This window comes from Macaca nemestrina, chromosome 15, assembly GCF_043159975.1.
Source record: "Macaca nemestrina isolate mMacNem1 chromosome 15, mMacNem.hap1, whole genome shotgun sequence".
NCBI lineage: Eukaryota > Metazoa > Chordata > Mammalia > Primates > Cercopithecidae > Macaca > Macaca nemestrina.
In genome coordinates this window covers 59038997-59056649 of record NC_092139.1, presented here as the reverse complement: position 1 = coordinate 59056649, position 17653 = coordinate 59038997, and the positions used below count along the sequence as shown (strand labels likewise).

At 53.9% G+C, this 17653-nt stretch overlaps 1 protein-coding gene across 14 annotated transcripts in view; it reads left to right on the top strand.

Annotated features, from left to right (window-relative positions):
- LOC105486721 (ninein like) overlaps positions 1-17653 on the top strand; it is a 175883-nt gene that overhangs the window by 117492 nt on the left and 40738 nt on the right. For 11 of the 14 annotated variants that reach the window (XM_071079766.1, XM_071079760.1, XM_071079763.1 and 8 more), the window contains 6 exons: positions 515-581; positions 6845-7035; positions 7804-7956; positions 10593-10763; positions 13625-13761; positions 15161-15301. In XM_071079766.1, the coding sequence (XP_070935867.1) occupies positions 515-581; positions 6845-7035; positions 7804-7956; positions 10593-10763; positions 13625-13761; positions 15161-15301 (860 nt within the window). The remainder of the gene's footprint in view (positions 1-514; positions 582-6844; positions 7036-7803; positions 7957-10592; positions 10764-13624; positions 13762-15160; positions 15302-17653) is intronic. The other 3 variants (XM_071079759.1, XM_071079768.1, XM_071079770.1) reach the window with 3 other exon arrangements.

The following is a 17653-nucleotide window of genomic DNA, read 5'->3' as shown; positions in this document are numbered from 1 at the left end:
TCACCCTGCGGCTGTTTGCTGAACTGATGTGGTTGATGAGGGAAAGGTGCAGAGAGGCGCGTTGCAAGCCTCGTATGGAGAATGTGTCCCGAGACTGAATGATTGACTGTGGCTGCAGGGCTGGCTTCTTTCAAGTGCTGGGTCTGAAGCCATCGCCATCATCACCATGCAGAGGCGGACAGGCTTCTCTGCTGCTGGACACAAGTGTTTGATTGTATTTGCAGGGTCAACTGTTGACGAATGGGTTTATGTTGAGGAGCCCGAGCGTGCGGAACAAGGCGTGTCCCCTGTCTCCCTGGTCCAGCCCCTCACTGCTGCTAGGCGGGGCTCACCTGGGGCTGCTAGCTGGCATGCAGGGCAGCCCCAAGGTGGGGGTGGGCTTCTCCTCTGAGGGATTGACTCCATACTCAGCCGTCTGCCACTTCCCCAAACATCCTGCTCTATTTGTTCCCGGTGCTCCGTCCCCAGCAGCACCCCCTGGAACTCACAGCCTTCTCTCTGCATCTTTCTGCAGAGTCTCAAGTCAGATGAAGAGGCCGAGAGCACTAAAGAAGCTCAGAATGAATTATTCGAAGCACAAGGTAAAGCCTCAGCCTCGCATTTGGTGCACTCTGCCTTTGCCCAGAGCTTTGAAAGCTGAAGAGCCGGGTCACTGGGCAGTACACACCACAAGTTTAATATCCTGGGAAATGCGTGGGGTGGGTTGTGTCCCGCTGGATTCCTCCTTCTCCAGGAGTGGTCAGAATGTCATCATCTCAGCAGTGAGGCCATCACTCGGTCCTCATTCTCCCAAAGTCAGACCCTGGGGCAGAGGCCCGTGGCCGAGGGAGCAGTGTGGTTTGTCACACTTCATGGTCTGCAAGTACCGCTGTGACCCTAGCTGGCAGGTATGGATGGCCCTGTGGTTTCAGGCAGGAGGGCTTTGCTTGGCCCCATCACCTCAGACTGCCCCTATACCTCCTTTCTGGTACGCTGGGCTAGGTACAGCCTCTCCCCTGCTGTGCAGGGGCATTCTTAGCACCCACCAGGGTTTCATCTGTCCCACAAATGGAGTGTAATACCTGGTCCTGGAGCTTAGAGCCTTACGTAGCAGAAGGCCAGCAGTTGGGACACAGAAGCAAATCACAGGGTGCAGCCTCACAGCGCCGTGCAGCGCGCAGGGAAGGCTCACCATCCGTGCTGCCGTGGTGCCCTCTGCAAGATCTGACATTTTGGGAAGAGAAGCTGCATGCAGGGGCATGATCGAGACTTCAGCTCCCTCACCACGTTTCTGGAGTGACATGCATTACATGTGTTGTGGGGACAGAAAGCTAGACAAAAAAACTTCCCAGTGGATCCCCCTGGGGAGAGGAACAAAGGCTCTGGGAGAGGAGAACTTCTTTTTAATTTTAATTATTTTGTGCTTGCCTATAATACTTCCTTGACATTAAAAAGCGAACAAAAATATTAATTGTGAATCCCAGAGTATTTTGGATAGAAAAGACCAACACCTATGCAAACAATGCAAAAACAGAAGACTCCGTAGAAGTGACTGCTGACTTACCTGATGCCCGCAGGAGTGAAGAAAGGGGCCCCACAGAGAGGTGGGTGTGAGAGGATCAGCGTGGTGGCCAGACGCTGAGCTCTGAGGAACTACCCAGGTGTGAAGCCGGCAACCTGGCTAACCCTTGCAGCAGGCTTGGCATAATCCGAGCATCCCTCCTCTCAGAGCAGCTTGGGGCTCAGGGGTGACGTCTTGCTGAGCTTGGGAACAAGAGCTGAGGTTCACACCAGGCCCTCATGATCACAGCACAAGCTTTTACATCGCTGCTGCAGGCTTCTCCGAGGAGCAGGGCTGCAGTGCTCAAGGAAGGATTGGAGAAGTTGAGAGACTTAGGATGGACTCCATTGCATCTAGGGCCTCTGTTGGGACACTTGAAGGCTGGGTCTGAAATCATATGAAGCGTCACTGATGCGTCTGGGCTGGAGGAGCTCTGCTGAGGACAGCCTCGGAGGGGTTGCAGCAGGCCTCAGCGTGGCTGGGCTTCCTTACAGCATGGTGGCTCTGGGTAGTCAACTGCCTCACCTGGTGGCTCAGGGCCCTAAGGACACGTTGTCCCAAAAACAGGGCTGGGATTTCCTCACTGAGTTCAGGCCAGCCTCAAAGTCACAAAGCATCCCTTCCACCACGTTCTATTGATCAAAGCTGTCACAAGGCTACCAGATTCAAGGAGAAGGGAGACAGACCTGAAGCGAAGAGTACCAAAGAAATTGGAAGCCGCATTTCCAAACTGCCTCACATGGGCAGGCTGAAAGCAAGAAGGAAGGCAAAGAGGGGAGAAGTTAGAACAGGGGTGTCATGTGCTTCAGGAAACAGGAAGGCTGGAGGCATTGATGGATGTGTAGGGAGCAAACTGCAGGATCCTTAGCAGCCAGGCATGTAAGGTGCAGGTATAGGGGAGTGCAGGAGGCTGCCATGGCCTTTGAGGAGGCAGTGATGAGAGGAGCTAGTATTTCAGGTTGCAGGGATGCAGGTGACTGGGGAGGAGAGGCTGGAGCCCGGCTGAACACTGAGAGCCCTCTTCAGGCTGCCAGCGCCCCCCGTCTCTCCCTGTTGCAGAAGGATCAGGGTGGCAGCATTGGGTGTGTCCCCTTGCAGGAGGCATGAGGCCATCCCAGGAAGTCATCAGGCTGCAGGCTGCACTGGATCCCACCGGTGAGGCGTGGGCAGGGTCAGTGGCTCCCAGTCAGTGCCCTGTACCCCAGGAACCTCCAACCCCAGACAGGGTGCCCCGCCATTCTCTTTGCCCTGGGCTGGGCTGCAGGCCAGGCAGGCCGCTGACCGTGCAGGGCAGGGAGTAGCACTGGTCTGTGTTCCTTAGTCCTGTGAGCAGTTTCACTGTCTTTCCAGGCTTTTCCATGTGAGTCAGTGGATGCCCTAATGAGGCCTCCCCACACAGGCGGTCACATGGGCTGACTGTGCAGAAACATAGCTTCGATAGAGGGCATTGCCCTGGGATTTCTGCCAAAGTAAACAGTTAGCACCCCTTGGACCATGGTCCTTGAATGCCTGGGCCATTTTTTGTTCAACTTTTTTTTTTTTTTTTTTTTTTTTGAGACGGAGTCTCACTCTGTCGCCCAGGCTGGAGTGCAGTGGTGTGATCTCGGCTCACTGCAAGCTCCGCCTCCCGTGTTCACACCATTCTCCTGCCTCAGCCTCCCGAGTAGCTGGGACTACAGGCGCCCACCACCATGCCCAACTAATTTTTTGTGTTTTTAGTAAAGACGGTTTCACTGTGTTACCCAGGATGGTCTTGATCTCCTGACCTTGTGATCCGCCCGCCTCAGCCTCCCAAAGTGCAGGGATTACAGGCGTGAGCCACCGCGCCCGGCCTTTGTTCAACTTTTATCTCAGTAAATGTCAGGGGAACTGACCTGAGCTTCTAGCTGTGGTGCTGGACAAAGCAGGGAGACTCCTATGTGCTGAGAAAAGTCAGCCAAGCCACCGTGTCTTCCATCCTTGACTTGATGTCTAGATCTAGGGCAGCGAAGGGAAGGGCTCGCAGGGGGAGGCTGTTTTTCACCCAGTGATTTCAGTGCTCAGCCTGGAGAGCAGGTTGGGGTTCCTCCCAGCAGTTTACAGAAAGCTTTGTGCAGGATCAGAGCTGACAGACGGTAGTGCGCACACACTCGTGTCAAACTCGGAGGACTTGCCCGACCTCTTCTGCCAGCCTGAGAAATAACCCAGTATCAGGATTGCTTTCACATTTTTTCCTTGGAGATTTCAGGCACCTTAGGCTGGAAGGGACCTCGGAGGTGGCCTTTTCTTACCCGTCCCTTTCCTCTTGTTTTCCTCAACCCAACCCACAGTGTCATTTGTGAGCACACAGTCTGCCTTCCTTTGGGGGATGGTGGCTTTCCTATTACCAGCGGGATTATCAGTCATTCATGCCCACATGGCTCATCTACCTGAAAGATCCAGACCACTGAAGCAGAACTGCAACACTAAAGTCTGTGTTGGGTGGAAGCAGACATGTCCACTCTGGGCTAGGTGGTGTGGACGAGGCATGGAGGAACATGTCTGGCTGGACACATAGGTCACTATAGGAACATGTCTGGCTGGACAGCTGGCTCACCAAAGACACTTTCTCTTGGACACCCAGTGTCTGTCCTCATTCTCAAGCTGTTTCCACAGCTTCAAACACATCAAGAAGACAAGCGACTGAAGGCAAAGGTTAGGAAAAGTGGCCTTCCACCACCCGAGCCCACTGATGAGTCCTAAACACACCAGTGCCTCCTGAGTGAGGCACAGAGGACACAGTGCCACCTGCAAAGCATTTATGCCAAACAAACAAATGAACTTGAGCCTGCAGCCAAACTAGACTTTGATGCTAACTCAGGTTTTCAGGAAATGTTAAGGATGGAGGAGCTTGTTAGACAACAACACGGGGAAGCAGGCAGATAGATCCGGATGTGGAACATTCCACAGAACAGTGGGTCTGATTTCTTTAAAAAGGCATGGGCTGTGGGGATTTGGGAGAGGTGCTTGTGACTGAAAGATGTGAGAGGAATAACAGCCAAGGGCACCCTGAGGAGTTTGGATGCTGGTTCAAACATATCAACTGTAAGAATATATTTTCGAGATGCTTGGGAAAATCCTGTTGATTTTGTTAGGTGTGATAGTGGCATTGTGGTGATGTAAGAATATATATATTTTTTCTAGAGATATGGATCAAATATGTGGGGGAGAAGTAACATGAGATCCGTGATTTCAAATAACCGAGATGGATCCTGACTCATGGTATTTTGACTCAACGATTTTTCTTTTTTTTTTTTTTTTTTTTTTTGAGGCGGAGTCTCGCTCTGTCGCCCAGGCTGGAGTGCTGTGGCCGGATCTCAGCTCACTGCAAGCTCCGCCTCCCGGGTTCCCGCCATTCTCCTGCCTCAGCCTCCCGAGTAGCTGGGACTACAGGCGCCCGCCACCTCGCCCGGCTAGTTTTTGTATTTTTTAGTAGAGACGGGGTTTCACCGTGTTAGCCAGGATGGTCTCGATCTGCTGACCTCGTGATCCGCCCGTCTCGGCCTCCCAAAGTGCTGGGATTACAGGCTTGAGCCACCGTGCCCGGCCGACTCAACGATTTTTCAACTTTGTGATGGTGTGAGGTCGATATGCATTCAGTAGAAGCCGTCCTTCAGTGTCCATGCGACCGTTCTGATCTTCACTTTCAGTACAGTGTTCAGTAGATTACATGAGACATTGAACATAATATTAGTCTAAAATAGGCTTTGTGTTAGAGGATTTTGCCTCACTGTCGGTTAGTGTGTTCTGAGATGTGTAAGGTAGGCCAGGCCCAGCTACGATGTCGGTGGGTTAGGTATATTCAGTACATCTTTGACTTGACGTTTTCAGCTTATTGTGGGGTTGTTGGGCTGTAGCTCCATCGTAAGTCAGGGAGCATCTATACTTCTAAATATTTCAGCCGTAAGGAAAGCGGGTAGAGAAGAAACCTGTGGCAGGGTGCTGTCATAGTGGAGCCTGAGTAGCAGGTGCTCTGGGCTTCACTTTACTCTTTGCTCTGTGTAAGTTAGAAAGTTTTCAAAAATTAACTTATTAAAAGACTCGTCTTTTTATTGTAAATACAAATAATAGAGTCCTCTCCTTCTTTTTTTTTTTTTTTTTTTTTTTTTTGAGATGGAGTCTTTTTCTGTAGCCCAGGCTGGAGTGTAGTGGTGCAATCTCGGCTCACTGCAGTGTCCACCTCCTGGGTTCAAGGAGTTCTCTGCCTCAGCCTCCCGAGTAGCTGGGATTACAGGCGGCCGCCATCACACCCAGCTAATTTTTGTATTTTTAGTAGAGACGGGGTTTCACCGTCTTGGCCAGTCTGATCTTGAACTCCTGACCTCGTGATCTACCCGCCTCGGTCTCCCAAAGTGCTGGGATTACAGGTGTGAGCCAGCGTGCCCAGCCCCTCTGCCTCTTTTAAATGCTCGCACGGCTGACCATAGAAGGTTCTCTTCAGAAAGAATTTCCCCATTAGAGGCAGATATTTTCCCCCAACATTTATTTTGAAAATTTGTTAACAGAGTGAAGTGCAAACAACTGTGTCATAAAAACCCATGTACCAACCACCTAATTCCACCTTTGGTGCTTTGCAGCTCCCCTTTGTCGGTCTGTCCATCCCTCTTTCCGTCCATCCATCCCTCTGTTGGTCCGTCCATCCAGCCCTCTATCCATCGGTCCATCTGATTTCAGAGTCACTGACCAGCATTGCTGTGCATCCCCCGCATGCTTCAGCCTGGAGCACAGGACTTAACTGTTGCTGGTTTTTCTCCCCAGCCTTATTGGGGTGTGATTGACAAATAAAAATTGTATATATTTTAGGTGTACAGTGATGATCTGAGACATGTGTACATTGTGAAATGATGACCACAGTCCAGCCAGTTAACACATCCATCTCACTTAGTTATGTGTGTGTGCTGAGAACACTTGAGATAGACTCTCTTAGCAAACTTCGAGGAAGCAGTCGGGTCTTATTAACTGTAGTCACCGTGCTGTACATTGGGGCTCCAGAAGTTACTCATCTTATAACTGAAAGTGACCCCCCTCCACCAGCATCTCCCCCACCACCCAGCTCTGTAACCACCCTTCTACACCCTGCTCCCATGAGTTCCTCTTTCCTTAGATCCCACATGTGAGTGAGATCTCATGGTGTTTGTCTTTCTGTGTCTGCTTATTTCACCTAGTGTAATGTCTTCCACATTCATCCATGCTGTTGGAAAGGGCAGAACGTCCTTCTTTTTAAGGCTGAGTTGTGCTCCATTGTGTATGTATCAGAGTCTAACTGTGACTCCCCCCTTGCTTCAGGACAGCTGCAGACCTGGGATACCGAGGACTTCGGGAGCCCCCAGAAGTCCTGCAGCCCCTCCTTTGACACCCCAGAGAGCCAGATCCGGGGCATGTGGGAAGAGCTGGGGGTGGGCAGCCGCGGGCACCTGAGCGAGCAGGAGCTGGCTGTGGTCTGCCAGAGCGTCGGGCTCCGGGGACTCGAGAAAGAGGTGAGGGCACAGCAGGCCACACAGCCGCGTGTTCCTGGCCATGGTCATGGTTTAGTTTTGGGTCTGGAAACCCCTCTACCCTTCAGCCACTCATTTAGGTGCATCACTTTCTAATCTGAAATCCTTTGGTGGCTCTTGGCGTTTCTGCCAAAAGCTAAAAACTCCAGACACCTTTGAAAGCCCATCTCTGATGGAGTTGCCCAGTCCTACCCACTCCCTGCCACGCTCAGGTGTAGCAGGCACTTCCCGTTCCTTCACTCACATCCTTCCTCTGCCTGGATGCCTTTCCCTCTTCTCTGTGTGACCAGGTTCCACTGCACAGCCAAGACAAGACCCCCAAGCCTGTCTGCATTCCCCAGTGGCCATGTTCCTTCTCCTCCTGGGTGGGAGGCCAGTCTGCCTTGCTGGAGTTCTTCTCAGCCCTGTGTCCTTGCTGGGCCTCACACTGCAGGACCTGGCCTTGCTCAGCATCCCGCAGGCTCCAGCCCCAGCAGACACTGAATAAGCATTTGTAGAACTGAGAAGTTCAGGTGACACCTACTCACAGTGAAATGGAAACCAAGGCCTGTGGGTTTTGCAAGATAGAGGGAGGGAGTGCCTTGGGAAAATACAGCCCTCATGGTCTACACAGTTTTAAGGCTGGATAAGACAAGGAAACGGCCCTTGTGGGGTACCTGGAACCAGAGGGAGGGAGGGAGGGAGGCCCCGGTGAGGGCAGCTGGGTGGAGCTCTTATGGGTGGGCCTGAGGTATGAGGACTTTTGTTTAGGAACTTGAAGACCTGTTTAACAAACTGGATCAAGACGGAGACGGCAAAGTGAGTCTTGAGGAATTCCAGCTTGGCCTCTTCAGTCATGAGCCCGCGCTACTTCTGGAGTGTTCCACTCAAGTTAAACTGAGCAAGCCTTGGTCTCATTACCAGGTAAAATGCAACAGTTAAATCCTGAACCCAGCAACCACTGATGTCACTCTCTGGTGACTAAAACTGCTGACTCCCTCCCTGCCTGTGTCACCACACAACGAGCTGTCCAAGAACTGGATAGGCCATGCACACACGCATGTATGTGGGAGGCCACACGACGTAGATTCTGGAGCCACTTAGATTTGAGGTGGGTCCAGTGTTGTTCTTCCCTGGCTGTGTGTCACTAGGGGAGTTACATTCTCCAAGCCTCAGGCTCACATGTAAGCCGGGGGTGGTTTGGGTGCCCACCTCCCGGGGCTACAGAAGGCAGTGCTTTAGGTGAGGAACATGACTGCTCAGGTGCCCACCTCCCGGGGCTACAGAAGGCAGTGCTTAGGTGAGGAACGTGCTGCTCAGGTGCCAACCTCCTGGGGCTACAGAAGGCAGTGCTTAGGTGAGGAACGTGCTGCTCAGGTGCCAACCTCCTGGGGCTACAGAAGGCAGTGCTCAGGTGAGGAACGGGCTGCTCAGGTGCCCACCTCCCGGGGCTACAGAAGGCAGTGCTCAGGTGAGGAATGTGGCAGCTCCTCAGCCTGTGGTGTGATATGCCCCAGCAAGAAAACTCCCTCCCATCCTCCCCATTGTGGAATAGCAAGGGCAATATTTCTGTGTTAGTCTGTTCTCACATTGCTAAAGGAATACTTGAGACTGGGCAATTTATAAAGAAAAGAGGTTTAGTGAGCTCACGGTTCTGCAGGCTGTGCAGGAAGCATGGTGCCAGTGTCTGCTCGGCTGCTTCTGGGGAGGCCTCAGGAAGCTTACAATCATGGCAGAAGGTGAAGGGGTGCAGGCAGGTCACATGGCCAGAGCAGGAGCAAGAAAGCAAGGGGAGAGGTGCCACACACTTTTAAACAACCAGGTCTCATGAGAACTCACTATCACGAGGACAGTACCAAGAGGGATGATGCTAAACCATTTGTGAGAAATCCACCTCCAAGATCCAGTCACTTCCCACCAGGCCCCACCTTCAACATCAGGGATTACATTTTAATATGAGATTTGAGCGGGAACACAGACCTAAGCCATATCAGTTGCCAGAGGATCCAGTGAGTCTGTCTAGGATTGGTCCTGATAATGTCCCTTAACCCATGCTCTATCTCTTGCACAAATACTGGGTCTCTCTGCAGTTTGAGGAGACCAGGGCATGGCTGCTGAGGGGCTGGATACTTCTTTGCTGCTGCAATTGGTCCTGAATTTGGTGAGTGGTGTTGCAGGACCTGTAGTGCTATTCTATACCGGGCGTAGGTATGCCTGAGAATCTAGGTTTCTGATTCTAAAGTCAGTGAGGGCCGGGCATGGTGGCTCACGTCTGTAATCCCAGCACTTTGGGAGGCCGAGGCGGGCGGATCATTTGAGGTCAGAAGTTTGAGACCAGCATGGTTAACATGGTGAAACCCTGTCTCTAGTAAAAATACAAAAATTAGCCAGGTGTGGTGGTGCACATGTGCAGTCCTAGCTACTCAGGAGGCTGAGGCAGGAGAATCGCTTGAACCCAGGAGGCAGAAGTTGCAGTGAGCTGAGATCGCATCATTGCACTCCAGCGTGGGCGACAGAGTGAGACTCCATCTCAAATAAATAAATTAATTTAATTTAATTTAATTTAATTTAATTTAATTTAATTTAAAAACCTAAATAATTTAGAAACTTGGTGAAAAAAAATCAATGAGGACCCGGCACAGTAGCTCATGCCTATAGTCCCAGCAGTCTGGGAGGCCAAGGCAGGCAGATCACTTGAGCCCAGGAGTTTGAGAGAAGGTGAGACAACATAGTGAGACCCCATCTCAAAGATTTAAAAATTATCTAGGTGCGGTGGCACATGCCTGTGGTCCCAGCTACTTGGGAGGCTGAGCAGGAGGATCACTTGAGTCCAGGAGGTCGAGGCTGCAGTGAGGCTAACATCAGTGAGAACGACAAAGAAGAAACTCAGGAGCCAGCACTGAGGAAAGGGGTCAGGCGGCCATGTAAGGCCAGAATGATCAACATGAGGTCCCACAGGTCGTGCTTAGTGTGGGCTGGGGAGATGCCTCCTGAACTGGCTTGCCTTCATTGTCGAACTCCGAGTCAACTTGGCCATGAGCCACCCATGCTGCATTCTGAGGGTCTGGGGGTGTGTGCGCCTCTGCCTGGGTCAGCGCACTTCTGCCCTTCCAACCTGCCTTGGGTTTCTTTTCACAGCTGAGACTTTCCTGGTGCTGGCATGGACTCTCTGGGCCCCTGCCTCTGTGAGGCCAGGCTCCCACCTCTGTGAATTCAAGGGTGGAACGTCAAAACTCCTTTGTCGTCCCTCTCCAAGTGATGATGAGTGTACTGACTGGGGCTGGCCAGTTGGGCCACGTGGGTGCAAGGCCTCAGAGTCCTGGGTGTCGGGGGCCTTGGTTGCGTGTCCCGGCTTTCTCACCTGCACAGCCATGTGACCTTGGAGAGGTCATGTGAAGGGGCTGCACCTCTGACCTGTCCTCTGAGAGCTGAGGATGGTCTCATGAGCTGTTCCTGTGAGGCCCTCTGAGCACAGGCTGGGGAGGATGGAGAGCACATCAGCAGCGCACGGGCGTGAGGCTTTGGACGCTGGGTGCTATGGGAGTCTTCCTGACGTGCAGGTCCCAGAGGAGAGCGGCTGCCACACCACCACGACCTCATCCCTCGTGTCCCTGTGCTCCAGCCTGCGCCTCTTCTCCAGCATTGACGATGGTTCTGGCTTCGCTTTTCCTGATCAGGTCCTGGCCATGTGGACCCAAGAGGGGATTCAGAATGGCAGGGAGATCTTGCAGGTTTGGAACTGGGTGATGCCTGAGCTGGACAGGGAACCTGGGGGGCCCGTCTGCTGCAGAGGAGGATGGATGGAGCACCCCAAGCCAGGGACCCAGCAGGGGTTTGTGCTCTGTGCAGAGAATGCCATGCAAGGAAGTCCAGGTAGAAACCTATATCTTTTAATTTTTGCTACTAAAATATAGGACATTATAATTTAAAAGGATAAGAAATAAAATACAAAGATAGTGTGAAAAAGTCAATTTGAAGGTAGCCTTTAGTGGCTTAGACATTTTCCCTGAATGTTGGGCCAAGGAGGTTAGATGAATGGAAGGAAATTGCCTGTTGTGATGTCGATGTCTGTTGGGCACCACTGTCACTGCAGTTACTGATGAGCTCAGAGTGAGCCCGAACTCTCCTGGAGCCCCTGCCTGGCTGGTTGGGCTGTTCTCCCCCATGGCACCCACTTACCCCAGGCCCTTCCCGCCATGGGCCAGGTGTCAGGAGGCGCACCCTTCCCTCTGTGTTCTGCTGGGGCTGCCTGGGAGGGAAGATGTGGTCCTCGCATGGGACACAGCTCCTCACAGGCTCAGGCTTCCCAGAGGGACACAGGCCAGCCCTGGAGATTTGGAAGGAGCTCTGCCCTGGGCACAATTTGGTGACACCTGTGCAGGGGCAGAGGTGTGCAGGGGCCCAGCATGGGTGAGGAAAGACAGCCTCACGAGGTACAGTGGACTAGACTTATTATTTTCATTACTTTCCATTGTTAGAAAGGATGTCAACTGAACAAAAACCTACTAAATAAGAAAGAAAGCCTACCTGCCCCTCCCCCATTCCCTGGAGGGGGTGACAGCTGTTGGTGTGGTGGGCGTCCTGCAGAACTTTTCCCTGGCACATGAGAGATGCATATTATTTATACATTCTGACAATATATATATATATTTTTTGCAAAATTGGTGTCATACTGTTTGTCTTGCAAATTTATGCAACCCTTCACTTTTCCTATGAAAAATCTGAGCATTGGCCGGGCGCGGTGGCTCAAGCCTGTAATTCCAGCACTTTGGGAGGCCGAGACGGGCGGATCATGAGGTCAGGAGATCGAGACCATCCTGGCTAACACGGTGAAACCCCGTCTCTACTAAAAAATACAAAAAACTAGCCGGGCGCGGTGGCGGGCGCCTGTAGTCCCAGCTACTCGGGAGGCTGAGGCAGGAGAATGGCGTGAACCCGGGAGGCGGAGCTTGCAGTGAGCTGAGATCCGGCCACAGCACTCCAGCCTGGGCGACAGAGCAAGACTCCATCTCAAAAAAAAAAAAAAAAAAAAAAGAAAAGAAAAATCTGAGCATTTATATGCATCGATGTCCTCTTGCTGCTATGCTGGCATTTCTCTGAGGCTGGACTCCTGGAGTTGCACCCTGTAACTCTCGGAGGCTCTGTCATATTCCCTGAGAAAATGTCCTGTTGGCACAGACAGACAATACAGGAAGGAGCCCAGACAGCCCTTGAAACAGTCCACCCAACTCCACGGACCAAGACCCTCATAGGCCCAACCTCATCTGTTACTGAGTCCCCCAAGATGGCAAAGCCAGACCTGTACAGCTGGCCTCACAACTGTCCTGAGAGCCAGAGGCGGAGGCAGGATCACCAAAAATCGCTTGCAGGAAGGGCAGAGAGCACAGGTCTCTCAGTTCCAAGATGCCCGACACCTGACTCCACAGCTCTGGGAGTTCCCTGGCTGCTGTTGTGCCCTGGCTCTGATGAATGCATCTTGCCTCTGCCCTTTCAGAACTTACTCTCTTTCCCATTTGCACTAGAGCTGCTGGTGCTGCTCTGCAAAGACACCCTGGGTGGCTTCTCCCTCACTTCATAATAGATTGCTGCCAAATTCTGCCTTGCAACTCAGTGTCATTTCTGACCTCAGGCTGCTGTGGCGGCTCTGTCCCTCTATGCCATCCAGTGACGTGGCGGGGAGCGTGTGCTTGTGTAGGGACAGCTTTCCAGGCGGCTCCCCAGCCTCTGCCAAGATGCCATTGCTCCTCAGGAGCTGCTGGGAAGTGGGCAGCGTGGAAAGTCAGCCCCTACTTCACGGGAGACTCTGGGCCGGGTTTCTCCTGGCACCTGCTTCAGCCACCCTGCCATGGTGCCTGCCGCTGGCCTGAGCAGGGCGTTTGTAGCCACAAGTGGAAAGCAGAGCCAGGAATACCCGAGGCGGAAAAGGCAGAGGCAGAAAAAGCAAACGCGACAGAACGTTAGCTGCCGCTCCCTTGAGCTGAGGGGCTTAGGGTGTGTGTGGCTCTATTTTTTGTTGTATCAGTAGAATGCCAGCTGTTCTGTGCTTTGAAGTTTGTGAGGTGTATTCTTCACACTTCTGAGGGGAAGAACAGTCCGCTCTGGAAAGCTTTTTGGTTCTAAGCCTGAGGGCTGCTATGGGGACCCTCTCCATCTCTCTAAACTCTTCCTGGTGGCATGAGCTGCAGGGCAGGCCTCATCGCAGGGAATCCCAAGGCTCACATCCTTAAAACAGATTATTTCAGAGGGAAAAGGGCCTTGTGCTCTGGCCTCACAGCAGTCCCCATGAAGGGCCTGCAGGGGACTTGCCCCTGCCTGTGTCTGACACTTTGTCCAGGAAGAGGGATTCTGTCTAGCCTGGGCCTATGCACCCCTGAGGCAGAGGCAGGAGGACCAGGCCATTGACAGCCCACCAGAGTTGCAAGGGATGGAGGAGGAGCACCCCTCAAGACGCAGAGACCTTGGCAGACAGGACGGGCGGGTGCTGCCTGGGACAGTCATGCTGGGCTAGGCCCTGGACCAGGGAGGGAGCAGAGAGGTGTCTGCTTGGGGAAGTCCCTCAGCCTCTCCTGCTTACCAGGCTTGCTTCTTCCAGAGCCTGGACTTCAGTGTGGACGAGAAGGTGAACCTTCTGGAGCTGACCTGGGCCCTTGACAACGAGCTCATGACAGTGGACAGTGCCGTCCAGCAGGCAGCCCTGGCCTGCTACCACCAGGAACTGAGCTACCAGCAGTAAGAGGCCGCAGGGGACTGGGGAACGTGGCAGTGTGGCTGGCCAGGTGGGCCTGGAGGGGTGTCTGGGACACACAGGATACCAGTTGGCTCTTGTCCACACCACATAGTCAGTCCTGGGGCAGGGCTCTGCACACCGTCTGTCCCGTGCTCTCTGGTCCCTGAAGCCGGCGCTCGCAGAGGGATAGGAGTAGAATCTAGCCACGGAGCATGGACAGGTGAATGGCAGCCGCTCATTCATGTGTGTGGGCTGGGTGGGGCCTGAGGACCTGGGCTGTCTGAGTCCACACAATTTAAGGCTTGCTGGCTTCCCTCCCACTTGTTGAGGCTTGGGATCTGTATGTTGGGGGCCCCCACTGAGCCCTTTTTATTGAGGTTTCTAAAGGACAGACCTGAGGCCCCGCCTCATCCTGCTGGTGCAGGCGCTCACCAGCGCCAGGTGGGGTCCTGCCGCTGCCTCTAGCGCCAGGGGGCTCCCGGACTGGGCTGTCAACAGGAGGAAGAAAAGGTGCTTTTCAAACGTGGTCACAAAGTACCCCGTGAGGGGCCGAGAACCCATTCCCTTTTAATTGTGTCTGTTTGCTGTGGCTGACCATTCAGGCCATCCGTCTGCTAAGCAGATTTGCAAAAAGATTGTTGTGTTTTTGTCAATGTTCTGAAGCTGCAGAAAAGATTGACAGAAACCACAATCTCAGTCCTAAAGACTGCATCTGTCCACATGCTGACAGCGGAGCCTCTGGCCTCAGGCAGCTCTGCAGATAGAACCAGAGAAAGGCTTGACCAGGTCCCTCCCTTGGCCTTGGGACAGGAAGGGAGAAAAGCTCCTTCGGCGGGGAAATAGTCACTGGAATAGCAGGTGCCACCAGTGATTTACACAGTGCCTCAGCCAGGTCAGGGTGGCCACAGAGCTGAGACCACACACACCCACTGTGTTGTGCTCTGGTGACTCACTGTGTGCTCACTAGGGTGCTGGGATGCCCATGCAGGGCTAACAGGTGGCCAGCCTCCTCCCCGCCATGTGCCCGTTACTGAATTAGGCACTTGTGATCCACACCCAGCTGCCGATGAGAGGGCTCACAGACCAACTACCACACACCCTGGGGCTGCCTAAGCAACGTGGCATGCTGTGGAACTCCAGGCTCAGTCTTCCTGGGTTAGAAACCTCCAAGAAACTTTCCTTGCCAAGTCATGTGGCCCCTCTCTCTCAGTGTACACATCTGGAAAATGGGCATAGCAGTTGTAGAAACTGCCTCAGGAGCAGGCTGGTGGAGCAGCGCCCGCTGTACAGCTGGTGTGCTGGTTTCTATTGCTGATGCAGATACGGGGCCCAGAGCTGCCTGGCACGGTGGGTCAGGCCAGCAGTGGGGTCCCATCTGACCCTGTCTCCTTCCTGTGGCAGAGGGCAGGTGGAGCAGCTGGTGAGGGAGCGTGACAAGGCAAGGCAGGACCTGGAGAGGGCCGAGAAGAGGAACCTGGAGTTTGTGAAAGAGATGGATGACTGCCACTCTGCCCTGGAGCAGCTCACCGAGAAGAAAATCAAGTGGGTTCTAGGCCCAGGATTCTTACCTGGGCCTCCCCAGCCCCTTTGAGGGCAGGTAGTAGATACAGGGCTGCCAGGGGCCAGAGCTGCGAGTGTGGCTGAGTGGAGACCCCTCTATTTCACCTGAGCCAGGGGGAATCCCGGGGGCAAAACCTTGAGAAAGTGGAGCCCTGCTCTTCCGGGGGTTGGTGCAGTGCCTGGCCCTGGCTGCGTCCCTGTGGGCTGAGGAGGTCCTGCCTCCTGCCCTTGCTTTGCTTGTCTCTTTCTCACACAAGCCAAGCCTTTCTGCCCCTAGCTGCATGCCTGTGATGCAAGAGGCAGGTGGCTGTGTTGCAAGGGCTGGCAATGGCTTCCTTTTGGCCCAGTAGGTAGAAGGAGCCCAGAGAAGGAACCCAACTCCAGGTATCACAGCTGTAGTGACCCCAGTGTGGGGACAGTTGTGTGGAACAGTGGCTGGATAGACCAGAGAAAAGGATTTCTGATTTGTTTTTATTTTTGTTTTTGTTTTTGAGATGGAATCTCCCTCTGTAGCCCAGGCTGGAGTGCAGTGGCATGATCTTGGCTCACTGCAACCTCCGCCTCCCAGGTTCGAGCAATTCTGCCTCACCCTCCCAAGTAGCTGGGATTACAGGCGCCCGCCACCACACCTGGCTAATTTTTGTATTTTTAGTAGAAATGGGGTTTCACCATGTTGGCTAGGCTGACCAACTCCTGACTTCAAGTGATCCGTCCCCATCAGCCTCCCAAAGTGCTGGGATTACAGGTGTGAGCCACCACGCCTGGCCTTAGATTTCTGATTTGTGTAAGGATACAACCACCGCACTGCTTCATGAACAGCACATCTGAAGAAATCTCACCCAAGAGGGCGCCCCAGGCTCAGGCAGGGAGAGGGGCTTCTCTGTGTTATTGGTGGGGCACATGTCTGCCAGGGCTCAGCTGCTGTTCACCTGAAGTTTGCGCATCCCTTGGGGGTCCTCCAGGGGTAGCTCAGGACAGGCTTTCCTGGCTCTGAGTCACAGCTCTTGGGCAGGGGCAGCAAGACATGGCTGGTCTCCCTGCCATTCTCCCTTGTCAGTGGGTCCTCTGGTGGCTCGGGAGGTCTGCCCAAGGCCACAGTCCTGGCCCTGTTGTCCCCACGCCCTTGGGTTCTTGGTCTGCAGGTCGGCCCACCCTCTGCATTGCACAACACAGACACAGCACTCACTGCCATGGCCCTGGTGGCGGTGGCTCAGCTAAGCGTGGCTCGCAGAGAAGAGCTACGCACGGTGGAACCATGTGGTGTGGCACCCGCCAGGGATGCGGGCAGTTTGCCTAGTGTGCTGCAGGGTCCCCAGGGTGAGTTAGCCTGCAGATGGGAGCCCGGCCGCTGGCCACTTCGCATGTTGGAATTGTGCCAGCTGCACCGCAGGCTAAAGCCTGAAGCTCCTTCTCCTTCACCAAAGAAACCCTGAGCAACAAGGTCCATGGCCTCTGGGGAAGTGATTTTGGTTGGTAAGACGGCTGTGGTGTGTCTCCTGTGTGCACCAGGGGTTGTCTCACTTAACGGCCATTGGGACCAAATAGGCCATTTATTCCCATTGTTCAGCCAAACAAATGGAGTCCTAGAGCAGCTCAGTAACCGGCCCCGTCCTGCAGCAGTGAGCGTGGGTGTGTGAAGCTGACACCCAGGTCTCCCTTCTCCTGGCCTTACACTGTTTCTGGGACAGCCGAAGGCCACTGGTCAGCTTTCTGGGGAGCAAGAATCTCAGGTGGGAGAAGCTTGAGGGCAGAGCCCAGCCACTCTCCTTCAGGCCTCCCAGAGCCAGGCACAGTCCGCGACCAGCTCTAAGACCAGTGGACCCCCCATCTCCATAACCCATATCCTCAGGGTTTCCACGGATCTGTTCTGGGCAGAAGGGCGTCCCTGCTGCACCTCCTGCAGCCGCCACCTCCATGTGGTTCAGTCCATAGGGGCGGCTGGGACAGGGCGGGGCCTCACCCCACCTCTGTTCGCCTGCACCTCCCAAGTCCTCTTTCCTTCCAGTGCTGGCTGGGGACAGCCGTACACAGCAGGTCCAGATCTACATGTGTCTCTACATGGTGTGAGGAGTTAGTGTGAGTGCGTGGGGCCTGTGGAGTGCAAGGGCATGTGGGGTGCAATGAGGGTGCTGTGAGCATGCATGGGGCCTCAGGTATGTGGGGTGCAGCGGTGGTGCAGTGCGAGTGCGTGGGGCCCACGGGGTGCACTGGGGGTGCTGTGAGTGTGTGTGGGGCCCATGGGGTGCACTGGGGGTGTTGTGAGTGTATGTGGGGCCCGTATGCTGCCATGTGGGTGCTTTGAGCGTGCTTAGGGCCTGTGGGGTGCAGTGGGGG